The 20,592-nt window shown below is 43.7% G+C and overlaps 1 protein-coding gene across 3 annotated transcripts in view; it reads left to right on the forward strand.

Annotated features, from left to right (window-relative positions):
• LOC144220908 (ATP-binding cassette sub-family C member 12) overlaps positions 1 to 20,592 on the forward strand; it is a 68,531-nt gene that overhangs the window by 44,941 nt on the left and 2,998 nt on the right. For 2 of the 3 annotated variants that reach the window (XM_077751268.1, XM_077751270.1), the window contains 8 exons: positions 114 to 311; positions 1,096 to 1,322; positions 7,181 to 7,318; positions 11,178 to 11,364; positions 15,668 to 15,757; positions 17,829 to 18,018; positions 18,446 to 18,605; positions 19,629 to 19,707. In XM_077751268.1, the coding sequence (XP_077607394.1) occupies positions 114 to 311; positions 1,096 to 1,322; positions 7,181 to 7,318; positions 11,178 to 11,364; positions 15,668 to 15,757; positions 17,829 to 18,018; positions 18,446 to 18,605; positions 19,629 to 19,707 (1,269 nt within the window). The remainder of the gene's footprint in view (positions 1 to 113; positions 312 to 1,095; positions 1,323 to 7,180; positions 7,319 to 11,177; positions 11,365 to 15,667; positions 15,758 to 17,828; positions 18,019 to 18,445; positions 18,606 to 19,628; positions 19,708 to 20,592) is intronic. The other variant, XM_077751269.1, reaches the window with a different exon arrangement.

Genomic DNA, 20,592 nt, shown 5'->3' on the forward strand with positions numbered 1-20,592 from the left:
TTAGCAATTATGTACCTCTTTTTAATTTCTTCTCTCTGGGAAGCTCCTCTGGGAAGTTCGCATTTTCCTGACAGTTTACCAATTCTTGGTGCTTCTCTTGTTTTCCTCCAAAGATGACCTGTGGACCCCAGGGCAACAAGAGTGCATGTGAGATTGGCGCAGTGCTGGCAGACACTGGGCAGCATGTATACCAGTGGGTATATGCAGGGAGCATGGTGTCTGTGCTGATGTTTAGTATCATCAAGGGCTTCACCTTCACCAAGACCACACTGGTGGCATCCTCCTCATTACACAACCAAGTGTTTGACAAGGTACTTCCCCCAGGGGATGCAAATGAATCCAGGTATTCAGTCAATAGCATTTATTGAACACCTATGATACATCAGGCACTGGGCTGGGCTTGGGGTCAGACACGATACTCAAGATGCTTACAGTCATGCCTGAGAAGCCTCCTAATATGTACTATCAACTGTGAGGGCAAACTCCAGGGACTGAGGGGATATGTCATGGGCCCTCAGACTAGACTCGGGGTGGAAGTGAAGGTGGTCAGGATGGTTTCTTTAAGAACATTACAATGCAACAGCAATGTGTATGCCAACAGGCCGTCTCCAGCTCCAAAGAGCCCTGAGTACCTTGAGGGCCTTAAGAAGTCTCTGGCTGCCTTCTCATTCTACTGCTGCAGTAGGCAGCAGCCACTGAATGCCAGGGGCCTGGCCAGAGCCCACAGATGTGGCTCACACTTTGAGGGCAGACAGACACAGGGGCACTTGGCTTTTTATCGCTCCAAAGCACAAAATCCCACCCTCCCCACTCTCCTCCCGAGGTACCCCAGGCTGCATCCCAGGTTTGGAGGGAGACCCAACCTGCAGGGGCTTTCCCTGGGGCTCCACACAGAGGCTGAATCTTTCCCACAATCCCTCTTATTCATGGGGGCCACAAGAATGGGGAGCCATCCTCTCCTTCCCAGGATGGCCTGGTACCCTGTGTTGGGCCCTTGAAAAATGCTCAGGCTGCTCAACGTATCCCAGCTCCGGGAGAGTGGCCAGGCTTTACTAAACACACACCTCGATGCGGGCTCTCTGATTTTATCCACAGGTCTTAAGGAGCCCAATGAGCTTCTTTGACACGACTCCCACTGGCAGGCTAATGAACCGTTTTTCCAAGGATATGGACGAGCTGGATGTGAGACTGCCGTTTCACGCGGAGAACTTTCTGCAGCAATTTTTTATGGTGCTGTTTATCCTTGTGATATTGGCTGCTGTGTTTCCTGCTGTCCTTTCAGTCCTGGCTGGCCTTGCTGTTGGCTTCTTCATTCTTTTATGGTAGGTCGATGCACTATTTAAAAAGGAGCACGTGAAATCTTCATATATCTGGTTAACTCTGCACAATGACTGGGTAGTGTCGGGTGATGCTGAGTCCCTGCTATATTTTCTGAATGGGGGAGCACATTGATTTTTAGTGGTGATGAAATGCCAGGTACTATGCTTAGTGGCTTTGCATACATCTGGCATCATTTTTTAATCTCCGAGCAACCCCGAGAAGTGGGCATGAATGGGAGGTTAAGTCAGTGGTCTTAGGCCAGGAAACTAATAACCATGCTTGCTGTCTGTCTGCTGTTATGTTCTTAACCATGGGGCTCTCTCTGCCATCCTGTGGCTTGAGAAGAGAGGTAAGACCAGTCCTTAGTCATGCTGAGCTTTGGAAACTAGCCCCCCACCCTAACCACTAATATGGTTAGAGAAAGGCCTCAGGCAGCTAAGCAGTGAGGAGTCCTACTGAAGCTGTGCCCCACTTCTACTTCCTCACCCACCTTGGAGGGAAGCAAAAGGGTGGATTGAGCCCAGCCCTCCGGGACCCCAGCCTCCTCCCTGTTCCTAGGGAGACGTGGAGTTCTCCGCAGGCAGTGTGGTAGGTATTGTGTAAAGCCAAAGGCTTGGAAATCAGAGAAATTTGCACCAGAACCCCAGCCCTCCTGCAAAACTAGCTGGAAGACTTTGGGAAAGCCTGTGTCCTCATCCCTAAAGGTAATCATTAAAATATACATCTCACTTGTGCCAGGGGAGTCTTGTGAGGATCCAATGAGACTGCAGGGCTGTAAGTGGCTTATAAATTAGAAAGGGAATACAGTTGACCCTTACACAACATGGGTTTGAACCATACAGGTCCACTTATATGTGGATTCTTTTTTTATATATAAATACAGTACCATACTATAAATGTATTTTCTTTTCTCTTCCTGATGATTTTTTTTAAATAACCCCTTTCTCTAGCTTACTTTATAGTAAGAATATAGTATACGATACATATAATATATAAAATATGTATTAATCAACTGTTTATGTTATTGGTAAGGCATCTAGTCAATAGTAGACTATTAGTACTTAAGTTTTGGGGGAGTCAAAATTGTTATAAGCAGATTTTCAATTGCATGGGGGTTTGACATCCCTAACCCTTGCATTGTTCAAGAGTCAACTGCACAGTATTATAGAAATTTTTCATAAAATGTAGCAATATGTTTTTTCTGCTCCTAGATATGCAAAGTCTTTGGCTGGACACTGAGCGTCTTAAAGAGGGTCCCCTAGTTGTAAGGGATTCAGCCCCCAAATCCTAGACCTGCCTCCACCTGTAAGCAAGGTTGTGTATTTTCATCCAGAACACCAAGCTCAGAGCTGAGTTTTAGAAATACCATTTTGGCCACTGTGGAGGATGGATGGAGTTATGGAAAGATCACTAGAGGACTATAGGATGAGAGACTCCTGAAATGTAGAGTCTGAATGAGAAATGAGACAGGTGGCAGCAGTGAGGACAGAAAAGATTTGTGAATCATTTCTGAAATGGTCTTTGGGGTTGGGGAATGGGAAAAGTCAAGGACAAGTCCAAGATGGGGAACAACATAAAGAGAGATACAGGTGATCTGGGAAGAAAAGTGGTTTGGGTATTCAAGACTGTGGGCTCACTGTTGAATGTTTCAGGTTTGTGGGTCAAGTCTGCAGATGGTGCCAACAGACAGTGAGAAGGGAGGGTATAGGGATGCACTGGGGATGGAGAGGGAGACTCTGCATCCTTGGCTTCGGTGCAGGAGCTGGTGTGACCTTAGGAACTGGTGTGACTTTGGGAGCTGGTGCCCTGGGCTCTCTCTTTGGTCTCCCATTGTCACCTTGGTGACTCCAAGAAAGGTCACATGGCCTCAGTGTCCAGCCTCAAGGATTTATTGTGATGACCCAGTAAAATACTTTCTGTAAGTCCTTTGCAAAGTATAAAGCATGTCTTGGATACCACTTCTTACAATGGTATCCTTGGCCTGGCATTCATTTTTGTAATCCCCATGTTTGTCTGACCATTGTTCCTGCCTATTCTCCTGTTTATGCTGTTGATTTACTTAGCAAAAGGTTTTTCTCTTATTTGTATCCCTACTTCTTGCTGCAAAGATAGGCCAGACCAGGGATGACTGTGAATGAATCACCCAAATATTTCCAGCTAACTCACTTGAGCTCTGAGCTAATGAGGCTTTCTTTCCTCTCCCCTGGGTGAGTTTTAGCTGAGAGTCTGGAGGGCAGATTAGACTGTCATGGGCCAGCCTGCCAATGTGCATGCCTGAGGGCAGTAGTCTGGCACTCTGCAGGGTCCTGGAGCTCCAATACCCAGGGGAGTTGCACCCTGTGGAGGAGTTTGATACTAGAGTCAGCCCCTGAGGCTATGATTAAAAATGACCTTTGAAAATGCCTTTAGAAGACCATGCATTGGCAGTTGACATACCAGATTTTCCACCAGAATTGGAACAGATCAGTTTTTCTTTGGTTGGGTCCCAGCAAGTGGTTGACTTGTATTAGGAGCTACACTGTATGAAAATTTCTGGTCTTCAAAGACCAGAATCATATCTCCTGCAGCAAGACACTCGTGCTACAAGACACACTCAAAACTGAGACCACAACAAGGAATGGCTCACATTTCTTTTTTTTTTTTTTAATGTTTATTTTTGAGAGAGAGACAGAGCATGAGTGGGGAAGGGGCAGAGAATCCAAAGCAGGCTTCAGGCTCTGAGCTGTCAGCACAGAGCCCGATGTGGGGCTCGAACTCACAAACTGTGAGGTCCTGACCTGAGCTGAAGTCGGATGCTTAACCAACTGAGCCACCCAGGTACCCCGGAATGACTCACGTTTCTGAGACACATTTATCTTTTTCTTTCTTTTTTTTTTTTTTTGTAGTTTCAAGTTTTATTTAAATTTCAGTTAGCTAACATATAGTGTAATACTAACTTCAGGAGTAGAATTTAGTGATTCATCACTTACATACAATTCCCAGTGCTCATTATGACAAGTACACTTCTTAGCACCCATCACCCATTTAACCAATCCTCCACCTGCCTCCCCTCCAGCAACCCTCAGTTTGTTCTCCATAGTTAACAGTTGGCTTTGTGGTTTGCCTCTCTCTCTCTCTCTTTTTTTTTTTTTTACCCCTCATGTTCATCTGTCTTGTTTCTTAAATTCCACATATGAGTGAAATCATATGGTATTTGTCTTTTTCTGACTGAATTATTTCACCTAGCATTATACTCTCTAGCTTCATCCATCCCATTGCAAATGGTAAGATTTCATTCTTTTTTTATGGCTGAGTAATTATCCATTGTATATATANGATCACTAGAGGACTATAGGATGAGAGACTCCTGAAATGTAGAGTCTGAATGAGAAATGAGACAGGTGGCAGCAGTGAGGACAGAAAAGATTTGTGAATCATTTCTGAAATGGTCTTTGGGGTTGGGGAATGGGAAAAGTCAAGGACAAGTCCAAGATGGGGAACAACATAAAGAGAGATACAGGTGATCTGGGAAGAAAAGTGGTTTGGGTATTCAAGACTGTGGGCTCACTGTTGAATGTTTCAGGTTTGTGGGTCAAGTCTGCAGATGGTGCCAACAGACAGTGAGAAGGGAGGGTATAGGGATGCACTGGGGATGGAGAGGGAGACTCTGCATCCTTGGCTTCGGTGCAGGAGCTGGTGTGACCTTAGGAACTGGTGTGACTTTGGGAGCTGGTGCCCTGGGCTCTCTCTTTGGTCTCCCATTGTCACCTTGGTGACTCCAAGAAAGGTCACATGGCCTCAGTGTCCAGCCTCAAGGATTTATTGTGATGACCCAGTAAAATACTTTCTGTAAGTCCTTTGCAAAGTATAAAGCATGTCTTGGATACCACTTCTTACAATGGTATCCTTGGCCTGGCATTCATTTTTGTAATCCCCATGTTTGTCTGACCATTGTTCCTGCCTATTCTCCTGTTTATGCTGTTGATTTACTTAGCAAAAGGTTTTTCTCTTATTTGTATCCCTACTTCTTGCTGCAAAGATAGGCCAGACCAGGGATGACTGTGAATGAATCACCCAAATATTTCCAGCTAACTCACTTGAGCTCTGAGCTAATGAGGCTTTCTTTCCTCTCCCCTGGGTGAGTTTTAGCTGAGAGTCTGGAGGGCAGATTAGACTGTCATGGGCCAGCCTGCCAATGTGCATGCCTGAGGGCAGTAGTCTGGCACTCTGCAGGGTCCTGGAGCTCCAATACCCAGGGGAGTTGCACCCTGTGGAGGAGTTTGATACTAGAGTCAGCCCCTGAGGCTATGATTAAAAATGACCTTTGAAAATGCCTTTAGAAGAACATGCATTGGCAGTTGACATACCAGATTTTCCACCAGAATTGGAACAGATCAGTTTTTCTTTGGTTGGGTCCCAGCAAGTGGTTGACTTGTATTAGGAGCTACACTGTATGAAAATTTCTGGTCTTCAAAGACCAGAATCATATCTCCTGCAGCAAGACACTCGTGCTACAAGACACACTCAAAACTGAGACCACAACAAGGAATGGCTCACATTTCTTTTTTTTTTTTTTAATGTTTATTTTTGAGAGAGAGACAGAGCATGAGTGGGGAAGGGGCAGAGAATCCAAAGCAGGCTTCAGGCTCTGAGCTGTCAGCACAGAGCCCGATGTGGGGCTCGAACTCACAAACTGTGAGGTCCTGACCTGAGCTGAAGTCGGATGCTTAACCAACTGAGCCACCCAGGTACCCCGGAATGACTCACGTTTCTGAGACACATTTATCTTTTTCTTTCTTTTTTTTTTTTTTTGTAGTTTCAAGTTTTATTTAAATTTCAGTTAGCTAACATATAGTGTAATACTAACTTCAGGAGTAGAATTTAGTGATTCATCACTTACATACAATTCCCAGTGCTCATTATGACAAGTACACTTCTTAGCACCCATCACCCATTTAACCAATCCTCCACCTGCCTCCCCTCCAGCAACCCTCAGTTTGTTCTCCATAGTTAACAGTTGGCTTTGTGGTTTGCCTCTCTCTCTCTCTCTTTTTTTTTTTTTTACCCCTCATGTTCATCTGTCTTGTTTCTTAAATTCCACATATGAGTGAAATCATATGGTATTTGTCTTTTTCTGACTGAATTATTTCACCTAGCATTATACTCTCTAGCTTCATCCATCCCATTGCAAATGGTAAGATTTCATTCTTTTTTTATGGCTGAGTAATTATCCATTGTATATATAGACCACATTTTCTTTATCCATTCATCGGTTGATGGACACTTGAGCTGTTTTCACAATTTGACTATTATAGATAGTGCTACTATAAACATTGAGTGCATATATCCCTTTGAATTAGTGTTTTTGTATTCTTTGGGTAATACCAAGTAGTTTGATTGCTGGATCATAGGATAGTTTTATTTTTAACTTTTTGAGGAATCTCCATACTGTTTTCCAAAGTGGCTGCACCAGTTTACAATGTGAGAGGGTTCCCCTTTCTCTGCATCGTTACCAACATCTGTTGTTCCTGTGTTGTTACTTTTAGCCATTCTGACAGGTGGGAGGTGATATCTCATTGTAGTTTTGATTTGTATTTCCCTGTTGATGAGTGATGTTGAGCATCTTTTTATGCATGTGTTGGCCATCTATATGTCTTCTTGGGAAAATTTTCTATTCATGTCTGAGACACATTTTTGAGACATCATCTGTCCCACAATGAAAATGGCGTCTTCTAAGGGAGAGTGGTGGGCCAACTCCTTCTCCTTAGTTAGATGGCACCCGTCTGACTTAAACTTTGTCTTGAGTGCATAGTTGGACCCGCATGTGCTAAGGGTGAGCCCTCAGAGACCCCATTTTGTAGCTTTCTTGATTTTCCTACAGCATTTTCCACAGAGGAGCCCAGGAGCTCAAGAAGCTGGAGGATATCAGCCGGTCTCCCTGGTTCTCCCACATCACTTCATCCATGCAGGGCCTGGGCATCATCCACGCCTATGACAAGAAAGAGGACTGCATTAGCAAGTAAGTACTGCACTGGGCCCCTGCCCACTTCACACCTGACCCTGAATGGGAGGTCCCAGGAACAGATGGCTCCTCTGACTCTGAGAAGGGAAGTCTGGGCTCCTGGGGACTCACCATAGTTGAATTTCTGACAGAATTGAGAAGGAGTAATCTAAAGTACAAGGCCTGTCTTCCTAGTATCTGGGGCCCCAAAAGTGGTGAGTTCATTCAATGGCAACCTCAATGTGTGATTTTACATGTTTTATTTTTTGCAGTAGAAGTAAAATGTGTCCAATTCAGGAAAGTAGGAGAAGGCAGAAAAAAAGAAGAAAAAACTCACTCAAAGGTCCCTAACCAAATCCTATTAATATGTTCATCTATTTCCTTCCAGTTTTCTCTTTTTTCTATTTAAGTATTTATAATCATGATTGTCCCATTTTATTTTTAAATGATATTTTTAACATTATATTTTTTATAAAAATAATTTGTTTTTATTTTTTCCCTGTATTTGGGAGAGAGAGAGAGAGAGAGGAGAGAGAGAGAGAGCAAGCATGGGAGAGAGGCAGAAGGAGAGGGAGACAGATTCCTAAGCAGACTTCACACTTAGTGTGGAGCCCAATATGGGACTCGATCCCATGACTCTGGGATCATATCCTGAGCTGAAATCAAGAGTCAGACACTCAGCTGACTGAGGCATCCAAGCGCCCAGTAAAAATAAATTTTAATGGCCACATTATATTTCATTTAATGGATACACCTCTTTTCTTTAAAGTGTAGGGACTAGATGAGTGAATTTCTCTGGAGTCTTCCAGCTCCAAAGTTCTAAAACACAGTATAAATCATATCAACCATGTAGGCTCACCATGATAGCAAAGACTTGCAAGTTTTAGGGACTTAACACAATACATATTTACTCTTCCTCAAGTCACAATTTAATGAGAGTCAATAGAGCAAGGGAAAGGGATTTTGTTCCCCCTTGGGGTTTTCCATTCTGAGAGCCTTGGGGCGGGGAGAGTCTTCTTTATGATCCTCTGTCTAACTGGAGGGTAAGGTGGGAGAGGTGGGTGCAGGATCCCATGGGAAACTTTTACGGGTTAATTCCAATGAAGATACTCATCATTTCTGCACATTTATTGGCCAGATTTCATTCACATGTGCTCATCAAACTGCAAGGGAGGCTGGGAAATATAGTCTAGTTGGGTCCATAGGAGGAAAAAAAAATGGAGTTTGATGAATCTATAACAGTGTCTGACACATAGGTGTTCCATTTGCTTTGTTTTATTTTTTCCATATTTTTGTGCCTTAAAAATGTAACACAAACTTCAAGTTTGGGTCTAATTCTTTCTCTCTCTCTCTCTCTCGCCACACTTTGCTACCTAGGATCTCAGTGTAGACTTGGCATCCCTGCTTGCCTTTAGTTCAATCAGTGGCTGTGCTGTTTCAAGTTTAACTTAAATGTCATCTGTCAGGAATCCTGCATCACACATTGACACTTCCAGTGTCTTGGCCATGAGGAAAGGCTCCTGTCTGTAGAATCATTCATCAACTTACTCATGACAAACAAAACAGATACCAGCTTTGTCTTCCTGCAGATTTTTGTTCAAGGTTTCCAAGGGAATCCTACGGGCAGCTGAGTCCTACATGATTGATGGTGTCCCCTTCTTTTAATACTTTCTTTCCTATCATGGACTTTCCAGAGGGCTTGGGCTTCTGACATGTATTGTTTTGTTTCACCAGACAAAAATGCTACAGATTTAAACAAATCCTTGGGGTCAAATTCCAATTTGATCCCGGCCTTCTATCTCTTTTGTTCCTGTGCAGTCTGACCAACCACACAGATCAGACCACAGACGACTTCTAAGTCACCCACCATCTAAATCTGTAGGCATTATAGCTGTAGAATGGAAACAGCATGGCATTTGGAAGAATATTTTAACTAAAATCTGGGGAAAATAAGTTAGAGGGAAACAGAAGGGGTACGATGCTACAGGCCCAGCATGGCTGGTCAGAGATGTTTCCAGACAGAGTCTTTTGAAGAGAGTTGGAACAGGATGGAGAAGCAATGCCCAAGGATGTTCATGACTGTGCCAGTGAGGGGTTTAAGCATTGAAGCCCCTTTCCCAGTAAGTCAGGGGAACCTTCAGTGGCATTTGAATCTGATATCTCTCATGGTTAATTGTTAGTTCAGCCCTCTTACAATTTCAGTCTGGATGTACATTTGACCCTTGTTCTACGCAGGTACAGAATGTGTCAACCCCTCACACAGTTGAAAATCTTCATATAATTTTTGACTCCCCCCTACATAACTACTAATAGCTTTCTGTACCTATGATATAAACAGTTAATTAACACATATTTTGTATGTTATATGTATTATATACGGTATCCTTACAATAAAGTAAGCTAGAGAAAAGAATGTGTTATTAATAAAATCACAAGGAAGAGAAAATACATTTACAATTGGCTTTATTGATTTTATTGGAAAAAAGTCCATGTGTAAATGGACCTGTGTAGTTCAAACTCATGTTATTCAAGGGTCAACTGAATTCCCCCCCTACATGCCCAGAAGCCTGAAGTATTAATACTGTGCTGTGTGTATGTGTCAGGTGCACGGAGAGGGCACATGTGCTACTGGGAAGCCTCTGGTCTATTCTTTTAAACATTCTCTCCTTTTTCTCTGAGCCTGGTTCCCTGAGGCTGGTGCAGTGGAATGAAGTGAAGAGGACACATCCTCAGGTCATGGTCTCCTTCCTGCTGCTCATTTCTGCCATTCCAGCAATTGTGCAGATGTGTTGTGGCAAAGTGGAGGCTCCAACAGGACCAAGGTCCTGGCAGTTCTGCTGGGCATTGCTCATGGGCAAGGTCTGCCTGGGTCTTCCAGAGAGCTCTTTCTCAGCAGAGCTGCATTGCCTCATGCTAAGGGATACTGCATTAAGACTGCAGCACCAAAAGTCATCTTCTCTCTACCCTTACTTCTAGGGACTGCAGGATTGGGTAGGATCTGCCTTCCATGCATCTAGGGAATGAGCAACTCCGGGGGTGGGTCTGCCCTCATCCATAGCAGTGTCATCTCTCCGTCCCTCTGCCTGGTGTCCTTTTCCTCTTTGGTTCAGTGGATACACAGAAGGTGTTACAAGTTGTTAGTTTTTTCTTCTTGAGGAGATCCCCAGCTTTGTAAGCAATGGCCTTGAATCTTCTGTCTCTGATTTGATGAGAGGAACCAAGTACCCTTCTTTCCCTTCTTGACCATCACACACATTGATTCTCCCTAAAGGCAGCCTCCACTACATTCAGTCCTTATCCTTTTTATCAATCAAGGAGCCAGCTGTCAATTCCACACGGCCTTTGAGGGAGTGACTGACTCCAAAATAGGAGTCTTTTGAAGGTAGAGCATGGGATATTGAGTACCTTTTGTTCTCAGCTGTGGGTTCTAGTTGCCAATTCTGGGAAAGAGAAAAAGAGCCCACTCAGTACAATACTCTACTGCCACATGGGATTTCTCAAAGTATGTGCATATTAAAGATGCCTATGGCAGCCGATATTAAAGAGTATGGATATATGCTTAAAAGATTCCTATGTAAGAATGCACTAGTTCTTGATTAAAAATTCCTCTTCATGGAGCCTGGGTGGCTCAGTCAGTTAAGCATCTGACTCTTGATCTTGGCTCAGGTCCTGATCCCAGTGTTGTGGGATTGAACCCCATGTCAGGCTCTGTGCTCAGCATGGATCCCACTTAAGATTCTCTCTCTCTCTCTCTCTCTCTCTCAAATAAGGGGGGGAAAAAGAAAAAAATTCCCCTTGCCTTAATTTTCTAGTAGCCCTAACCATAACTCTGTGGAAGTACAACTGACTCCTGTTTTGTCTGATTTTTTAATTTTAGGTTTAAGATGCTAAATGATGAGAATTCCAGCCACCTCCTATACTTTAACTGTGCTCTCAGGTGGTTTGCTCTAAGAATGGATATCCTCATGAACATCGTTACCTTCATCGTTGCCTTGTTGGTGATTCTGAGCTTCTCCTCAATTAGTGCTTCATCCAAAGGCTTATCTTTGTCTTACATCATCCAGGTAACATGTAGTGTAAGGTTAAGCTTGGCCTGGAGGCTCTGGAATGGGGTATTATTAGGGAGGAGGGATGTGAGAAAAGATCCAACTCAAATGGGTTCAACGAATAAAGGGAATTTACTGGCTCACATCATTAAAAGGCATGGCAGTTGTGTGGGCTTCAGGAATAGTTGGATCATAGCCCCTGGCTTTGTCCTTATTCTTTGAAGACTTCCTTCATGGTTGTACAATTGTGACTGGTATTCTCTGAGAGCTGCAACAGGAAGGAAGAAGGAGGAAAGCTTTTCCTACCCTAGCCACTGAGAAAAGCCTTGAGCTTTACTTTTACTGGATTAGTTTAGGCATACCAGAATGAATTGGTGCCTGGATAGAATTGGGATGATTAGTTTAGGCCAAAGGATGGAGTCACACATCATCCTACCCCCAAGTCACAAAGCTGTCCCACAAGAGAGAGCAGGAAAAAGGATGCTGGAGAGGCAGTCATGATGTCCATGACAAATAATACTGACTTCTCTTTTTGTTTGCTATGGTGTTTTTCTTTTGAAAAAATAAAAAACAGTAATAGGGAAATAATAGTAATAGAGAATAATCACAATCATAATAATCAGGAAATATATGCCATTTGGGGTACTATTGTAAGTCATGTATGTGAATTAATTCATTTATTCCCACAACAACCTGATGAAATAGGTACTGCCATAATCCTCATCTTACAAATGAGAAAACTAAGGCTGAGAAAGATTTGTCCAAAATCACACACTTTCCATGTGTGACAGCTCGGCTTTGAACCTAAGTCATCTGGATCTGACACCCATCTGAATGTGAATCTTGAGTGTGTGTGTGTGTGTGTGTGTGTGTGTGTGTTGGTCTAGGGATAGTGTCCAACTACCTCTGGTTGGGAGAAAGATGGGGGCAGATAAATAGATGGGTCTATACACAGACTACCGATCAGTCTTTCTGTGGCTCCTTCTTACACCTGGAGTCTGTCTGATAGAAAGTTCTGTAAGCCCTGACAGCACATTCTGCCTCCATTCTATTAAAAGGCTTTTCTTCCCCTTTCCATCTTCCAGGAATCTGTGACTCTTTCGTTTATCTCTCTCTGACCCCCTTGCCCTTAAAGTTCTATTCCTTTTTGAAAATCTCTCTGACATCATTTTAATGGCATTTTAGGAAGGGGGAGGAATAAAAATATATTCTCAGATCTTTATCTCAAGTGGGAAAAAATGAATTTTTCTTGGGTAGCCAGTTTCCCTTATTGATGGATGTTTTTATTTGTTGTTGCCTGGTAAGATTAAAGCAGATGATATCAAATAGATTCCCTTACTTGGTCCAAGGGAAACAGCTTTCCTCAACCAAGGGCATGCTTTTTGGGGGATAGCATCAGCTTTCCATGAGATTGTTTTCAAATATTCCTGTAAGACTGAAGACTTTTCACACACTGAGATCTAGGGGAATACTTCTCTAGCTGGTTTTGTGGCTTTGCTGAACATTAGACCCCTTTGGAGAATACAGAATCCAAATGAGAGAGCTTCCATTGAGAACAGAGGAGACTCCCTAGATGGATGAGAAATTGGTGTGAACTCCCACAGAGCAGAAAGTGAATGTAAATTAACATCACATAACATCATGGAGGAGAATGAGCACTTACTGGGCCAGCACTGTGCTGTTGGGGGAGTTCTAAATTTGTGGAGGGCTTCCCGGGGACTTGAGGGGCTGATACCCTTGAATTTAATAAAACATGCATGAGCCCTTTTCAAGGGCAAGTTTCATTCATTAATTCACCATATAGCCACTGAGCACCTACTGTGAGCCAGAAATTCTGCTAGGTGCTGTGGATTCAGCAGTGAACAAGCTGGATAGGTCTCTGTCCTCATAGAGTTTATGGGATAAAAAGAGGTATGAACATGGGATGGAATAAATAAATGCACAAGTAAATAAATGAGAAGGTTTTGGAAATTGTTTAAGTGTTATGAAGATAAAAGCAGGGTAATGTGACTGTTAATGAGGAAGCAACATGAGATTCTATAGTCATGGGAGAACTCTGCCAGGAGGTAATTTCCAAGCTGACAAAGAACCAGCCAACTAAGATGGAAGACAGAAAGCTTCAGGCTGAGAGGTCAGGGCAAGGCTTGGGGTAGGTAGGAGCTAGGTGCATTTGAGGAACTCATAAGGTCATGTAACTTGTGCAGAGTAGAAAATAAGGTCTGAGGCTTTGGCAGGGATAGACAATGTAGGGATTTGTCAGCTATAGCAATATAAGGTTGCTTATATTCTAACAAGGGATTTCTTAACGGCAGCACTATGGACATTTGGGCTGGATGATCCTTCTTGTGAGAGGCTGTCCTTTGTGTTTTAGGATGTTAGCCTCCCTGATCAATAACTAGGAAATCCCAGTAGAATTCCCTCCTCTAAGGTTGTGACAACCAAAGGTATCTTTAGACATTGCTAAATGTCTCCTGAAGGGCATAACCAGTGAGGTCAAGAGCCATTGCTCTAAGAGAAATAGAAAGCCAGTGGTGTGTGTTAAGCAGGGAGGCAACAAGGGAATCATGCAAAGAGTGTGGACCTACCGCTCACTGCCATTCACCTGCTTGGGACACACTGCCTCCTTGTTAAGGCCACCTGCTGCTACTCAGAGCTACCCAAATCCTGAGTTTGCCTGGTGGACTTCTTTCTGTAAATGCCTCTGCTCACACAGTTCCTTAACTGCCCTAACACAGGCAGCCCCACCCCATTCTGGTCATTCTTTCACATTCTTTTTTATTGGCATCTTACCATTTTTTGAAATGACTTGTGTCTTATCTTGCCAGCCTGCTAGAACATAAGCCATGTGAGTGCAGGGATTTTGTCCGTCACATTCAGCCCTGGAAAACCATCCCTTCCCCAGCAGTGCCTGGCCCACAGTTGCTGCTCACCTAATGAAAGAAGACCTGGTCCTGCCTTGAGCCCCCTAGCCCAGTTTGTGACTGAGGCAGGTGCTGTTGGTGCACCAGCCTTCCTGGGCAGCCTGGTTGGCTTCCTGCTGCTACAGGAAGATGCTCAGTCCAAGTCCAGGGCAACCTGCAAGTGTGGAGAGTTCCCCAAGCCAGGAGTGGCCCCAGCAGTGGTTGAAGTGAGTCAGTGGAGTTGTAGCCCAGCTTCCTCAGGACGACTCCAGTGTGTTCCATGCAGTGTCCTAGAGCTTCCAGTGGGATCAAGTTTTGGTTACCCCCAGCTGAACCTCTTCAGGACTTACTTTCTCTTCTATGCATAACTTCTCCCAGCTCCCACTGGTTCTTTGGGGGTCCACTTCCTGGATTAATTTCCTAGGGCTGCTGTAATCAATCACCATAAGCTAGTGGCTTAAGACCAGAGAAGTTTATTCACTTACAGTTCTGGAGGTTCGAAATCCCAAATCAAGGTATAGGCAGGACCTTGTTCCCTCTGCATGCTCCAGGGGACGAGCCATTCCTTGTCTTTTCCAGCTTCTGGTGGCTGTTGGCATTCCTTGGCTTGTAGCTGCATCACTACAATCTTTGCCTATGTCTTTATATCTTCTTACCTTTTGTGTCTTTTCCTCCTCTGTTTCTTATAAGGACACTTGTATTGGATTTAAGGTCTACCCAGGTAATCCAGGATGATCTCAAGATCCTTACTTACACCTAAAGTTCCTTTATTTTCAAATAAGGTAACATTCACAGGTCTCAGGGATTTGGATGCAGACATATTTTTGAGGGGAGGGGAACTCCATTCAGTCTGTTTACACTCAAATTTCAGGGTTGGCTTCTGAGGGATTCTGGCCTAAGGTAGGTGACCTTAGCAAGCCACATTCCCCACTCTGAGCCCAGATATTCTCATGTCTGAAGCAAACAGATGGGCTAAATGATTTCCTTCCACCCCTGATGATCTGTGGGGATGGGATTTCAGTGGATGCTTAGCTGCCTATGGGGTAAAGCAGGGAGGGCATGGAAGTGCAGGACCATGCCAGTTGGCAGCAAGGGGCAGATACCCAGCAGCTCTGTGGCCCTGGGAGATTCCAGCTTAGACCAAGAGTGATCAAGTGGTACTGTGGTGGGATGGTTCTTGCCATCTGGAGTGCCAGGGAAAATGTCGTTGCCCATTTATTTCCAAATGCAGAGGAATGCTTAATGGAAAAACACTGCAGTATCTTTATTTCTGGGCACTTGGCTGGGAATGCAGGCATGCCTTTATGTGGCTCTGAGTGAGGCTGGTGAGGGATAATTCACAAGGGCTACCTTGGAAGGTGGGACAGCAGAACCCAAGGGAGGAAAGGGATCTAACACAGCTGCTTGCTTCTCTTCAATAGCTAAGCGGACTGCTCCAAGTATGCGTGCGAACAGGGACAGAGACCCAGGCCAAATTCACCCCTGTGGAGCTGCTCAGGGAGTATATTTTGGTAAGTGCATGCCAGAGAAAGGCCTAGTTAACTCTGGCCGAATTTATGCAGGCATTGATTTTTTGACCTATGAAACAGGTCTTTTTAAAAACTAAAAATTGTTGGGGGCGCCTGGGTGTCTCAGTCAGTTAAGTGGCAGACTGTTGATTTTGGCTCAGGTCATGAGCTCACAGTTGTGAGACTGAGTCCTGCATCCAGCTTCGAGCTGAGTGTGGAGCCTGCTTGGGGTTCACTCTCTCCCTCCCTCTGCCCCTCCCTGGGTTACACACACACATGCTTTCTCTAATATAAACAAACAAACAAATAAATAAAACAAAACCTAAAATTGAACCACAACCCTCTTCTTAAAACCCATATTTGCCATACAGTATAAAGTCCTTGAGGTTGAGGAAGAGATTCCTTTTTAAAAAAATTTTCCTCAAGGGCAGTTTCTGCACACAAAAATAGAAATCAGTGGCTAACTTTAGTTTCTAAAGATTACTATTTGATTGACTAAAATTGTAAATTGAAAAAAACAATGGTTGAACTCTTCTTTAAAAGCTTTTATTTTCAACTTACAAATCCTGCTATTCTTTGGAAAGTCTAGACAAGTCAAGCAATCACTTTTAAGGGCATTTGAGTAGCATTTGGCCCCATTTACAAACTTAATTAAACTCTTTAAAACATTTTAAAGTGCATTTTAGAATTTAGCACATTCCATTTCCTTCTTAAGTATCTAGATTATCTGATTTAACAAACAAACCTTCCAGAGGTTATATAAATCTAATAAATTACACTTATAAATATAGTGAGCTTTAAATTTGCATAACCATCCAATGCTGTGGATGAACAGTAAGCTTTTGACTTAAAATCATGTCTAAATAAATTATTCAATTATACATTTTTAATTAGAATCACAGGCCCTTATGTTACTAATATTATTATACTTAAAACACCAACTATGCAGATTCCTTAAACTGAAAATACTGTTACAATTTTGCTTCTCTTAAATATTCTTGTTATTAATTCTAGATCTCCTGGGGTTTAAAAATATTCACTATGTAGGAATACAGTTATTTTCTCAGCTAATTGTGGTTGCTTATCACAGATTTGGGCTGGCCAGCCACCCCACAGGACACACAGGGGCCTTCTCATGGCTCACAGGGATTTCATAACTTTAGAGAAGGGGTTGGTCGTCTAACACAGTTAAGTAGAGCAATTTGGCCTAGACTCTTGCAGATATTGAAATTGTATCTGACTGAATTCTGCAAATCTCAGGGTTTGGTCTGGATTTGGTACACAGCTTCACGGTCACAGTACTAACACTTGCCCAGGCTCACAAGTCCCCATATGTGCTGTCCCTTATAGTTGTCCACCTCTCAATTCACTAAGCTCCAGCCACCTGACTTTTCTTTCTATTCCTCAAAGTGCCCAAGCTTGTTCTGCTGTCAGGGTCTTTGCACTGTCTACTCTACCTGAAAGGCTCTGGACTCAAATTTTCTTATATCAGTATTCCAGGTCTTAGCTTGAATGGCACATCCTCATAGATGCCTTCTTCAACCCTTAAGTTAGTTACTTTTACTCTGCCTACCCCCTTTCACTATACATATTGTCTTCATTTTTATTTATTTTTTATTTAAAAAAAATTTTTAACATTTATTTCCGAGAGACTGAGAGAGACAGAGTACAAGCTGGGGAGAGGCAGAGAGAGAGGGAGACACAGAATCTGAAGCAGACTCTAGGCTCTGAGCTGTCAGCCCAAAGCCCAACATGGGGCTTGAGTTCACAAGTGGTGAGATCAGGATCTGAGCCAAAGTTGGACACTTATTGGACTGAGCCACCCAGAGGCCCCAATGTTTTTTCTTTTTAAATGTTTTGTTTATGTTATTTTATGTTTTATTGTCTTTATTTCTGATTTCATTTCTTGTTTCTTATCTGACTTCCCCATTGGAGTGCGACTTCTTGAGTGGATTTCTTGATCTAGCTCACCACCATGAACACCAGGGCCTCGAACTGTGGGAATGAATGAATTAATCAAATGAATGAAAAGGTGAATGATTATTAACCTGTCATTGGTTATTCTGCTTTCCAGACCTGTGTTCCTGAATCCACTCACCCCCTCAAAGTGGAGACTTGTCCCCATGACTGGCCCAGCCGTGGGGAGATAACATTCAGAAACTATCAGATGAGATACAGAGACGACACTCCCCTTGTTCTTGATGGGCTGAACTTGAACATTCAAAGTGGGCAGACGGTTGGAATTGTTGGAAGAACAGGTTCTGGTGAGGACAGTGTTGTTTTCTTTGTATTTCCCTGGGGATGCTGGTTGAGCCATACCAGAGTGTATGTGTGGTGGGTTGGCTGTTTTTTTCCCCCCTCAAATCTCTTTACTGTAAATTAGGATTTCAGGTTGAATGGATGTGTGGAGTTGGAAACAAACACACACCAGTTTTTGAATTAATTAAATGAGAATCATTCTGGTGAAACGAGGCCCAGAGGATGAGTCGTGTGTTAACAGCCCCTGCAGGAATGGGCAGGTTAACTGTGTCAGGGCAGCTGATTGCCTCCACAGAGTGAAGCCTTTCTGTCTGCATAGTCATCTGCACAGAGCCATTTAACCACATTACAAATTCCCCTGATTAGATACTTGGATATGATGGAAGTACAAACTGATGTTTGATTTGCTGTTCTTACTTTTATTATTCCCAGGAAAGTCGTCCTTGGGAATGGCCTTGTTTCGTCTGGTGGAGCCAGCTGGCGGTACCATCTTCATTGATGAGGTGGATATCTGCACTATAGGTTTGGAAGACCTCAGAACCAAGCTGACTGTGATCCCCCAGGATCCTGTCCTGTTTGTAGGTACAGTAAGGTAGCTGTTTTTGATCGTTGTGCATTCCTATTTTGGGGGTAGTAAAATCAGACCAGCCAGGAACTTCGTTAATTGCCCACGGTGGGGCTAAGGAAAGCAGCCATCCTGAGGTGCTCACAAACACTTCTAGTACCTGTTCCTGACTGAAGCCTTAGGAGGAACCAAGGACTAGGGCCTTGAACATTATCTGTATTTCATGTGTTATATCACCAATAAGCAAGATGCTCACACATAGGGGGAACAGATATCCCCGTTGACCTTGAAGAGCCCTGGTTTATGCCTGTGTCTTAGCATCCTATAAAGTTAGCATTGGCCACCCTCAAAAGTACCCAGTTAGTGAAATAAAATAAGTGGTTACCCCATATATGTAGCCATCCATAGGGAAGTGTACCAATTTATTCTCACTGAGAAATGAACAGAAGTTGTTCAAGTACAGAAACAAGAGAGTTGCAGCTTCTATGGGGCTCAAGATCTGATGTCAAGGGACAAGGGAAAAAACAGTTTTCTCATTTAGTCCAGGGCAATGGCTGCATCCCTGATGAGAGAGACATTTCTCCCCCTGAGCACCATTTAGAATTGTAAGAAAAATACATTCCATGCCTTGAGATACTAGACCTATACCCCCAAATGGGACACCCTGGGTGAAGTCCTGGGAGCCACTGCTGTACCTCTTGCTTCTGAAGGCAAAGTGAATCCTCCCCGCTGCACCTTCTTTGCCAAGAATTTGCATAGAGTCAAAGGTCTGCTGTCTATGGCCACTGTGAGGACCAAATGTGTCTTCCTGAGTGCCTGACCCAGTGCTGTCTCTCCTGCCTTGGTAGTCTCTGCCCCAGCATGGGGCTTTGCCCTCTTGGCCTGAGATTGGTTATTTTATGGACCCTTGTCCTGGGCTAAGCATTGCTTTTGGGGGCATGGAGGTCATCATACACATCACCCCTCATTCTCTCCCACATGCTGCAGAAAACATGTTCCCCATCCTGTCTTTCTCAGAAATCCAGCTCCCTGCTCTTTCCTCTATTGTAGGTACAACTTGGATCCATTTGAGAGCCACTCAGATGAGATGCTCTGGCAGGTTCTGGAGAGGACATTCATGAGAGACACAGTAGGTCTTTGGCACTGGCCAGGATAAGTCTGTTTCCCAGCACCAGGGCCCAGGTTTGGATTTGACAAGCCCTAAGCCAGCATTTGGCCAGGCTTATTTGCTGGTATCACATGTGTCAGAGGAATACGATCCTTATTTACTCTTTGTTGTTAAAAGCAACAATAGATAATATTTTTAGGCCTCTGCAATGATCTGGACAAGAGCTCTGCATGTATGATCTCACCTCACTTGGTCCTGTCTTGACAGCAACCCTCTGAGGTTGGGACTCCTACCCCGATTTTTAGAGGTGCAACAGTTAAGACTCAGAGAAGAAACATGTGCAAGCTAGTAATTGGCAGAATGGAGACTGGAACCCAAGTGCATCAGTCTCTAGAGCAGATGGGGCATCCCGCTGCTCTGCCAATAGCCTCCTTTGCTTATGGGAACACATAAACCACAGGAAGTTGAGAGGGTATGGCAGGCTCCAGGAATGGCCAGTATGACCAGTTTCTGTGAGACGGTGTCCTGCCCTAGAAGAGATGCAGGTGAGTATGACCATCTCTGCAACAAGGAGGGGATTTTCTCCCCCAAGACGGGGTACCAAGGTGAGCATGTTCCAATGCCACTGTGACTGGATAAATCAGATGCTGTAGTACTTTTCCTTGGTGACTAGAAAACTCCCATCCCATGTGTATTTTGTCCATGGAAATAGGGACCCTGAAAGCCATTTACACTTCGTTTGTGTTTCTCTGGACCCACATGTGTACCATTTGTCCTATTTTCTCGAGGTGTCTACAGGGTTCTATGAATCATACTGTGATTTTAAATTATTAATGTCCGCCTACTCCCTGGTCCTTCCCTGGTGACTGTTTACAATGCTGAAATGATTGTTTTGTACTTTCTATT

Source organism: Crocuta crocuta, unplaced genomic scaffold, assembly GCF_008692635.1.
Source record: "Crocuta crocuta isolate KB4526 unplaced genomic scaffold, BGI_CrCroc_1.0 scaffold124, whole genome shotgun sequence".
NCBI lineage: Eukaryota > Metazoa > Chordata > Mammalia > Carnivora > Hyaenidae > Crocuta > Crocuta crocuta.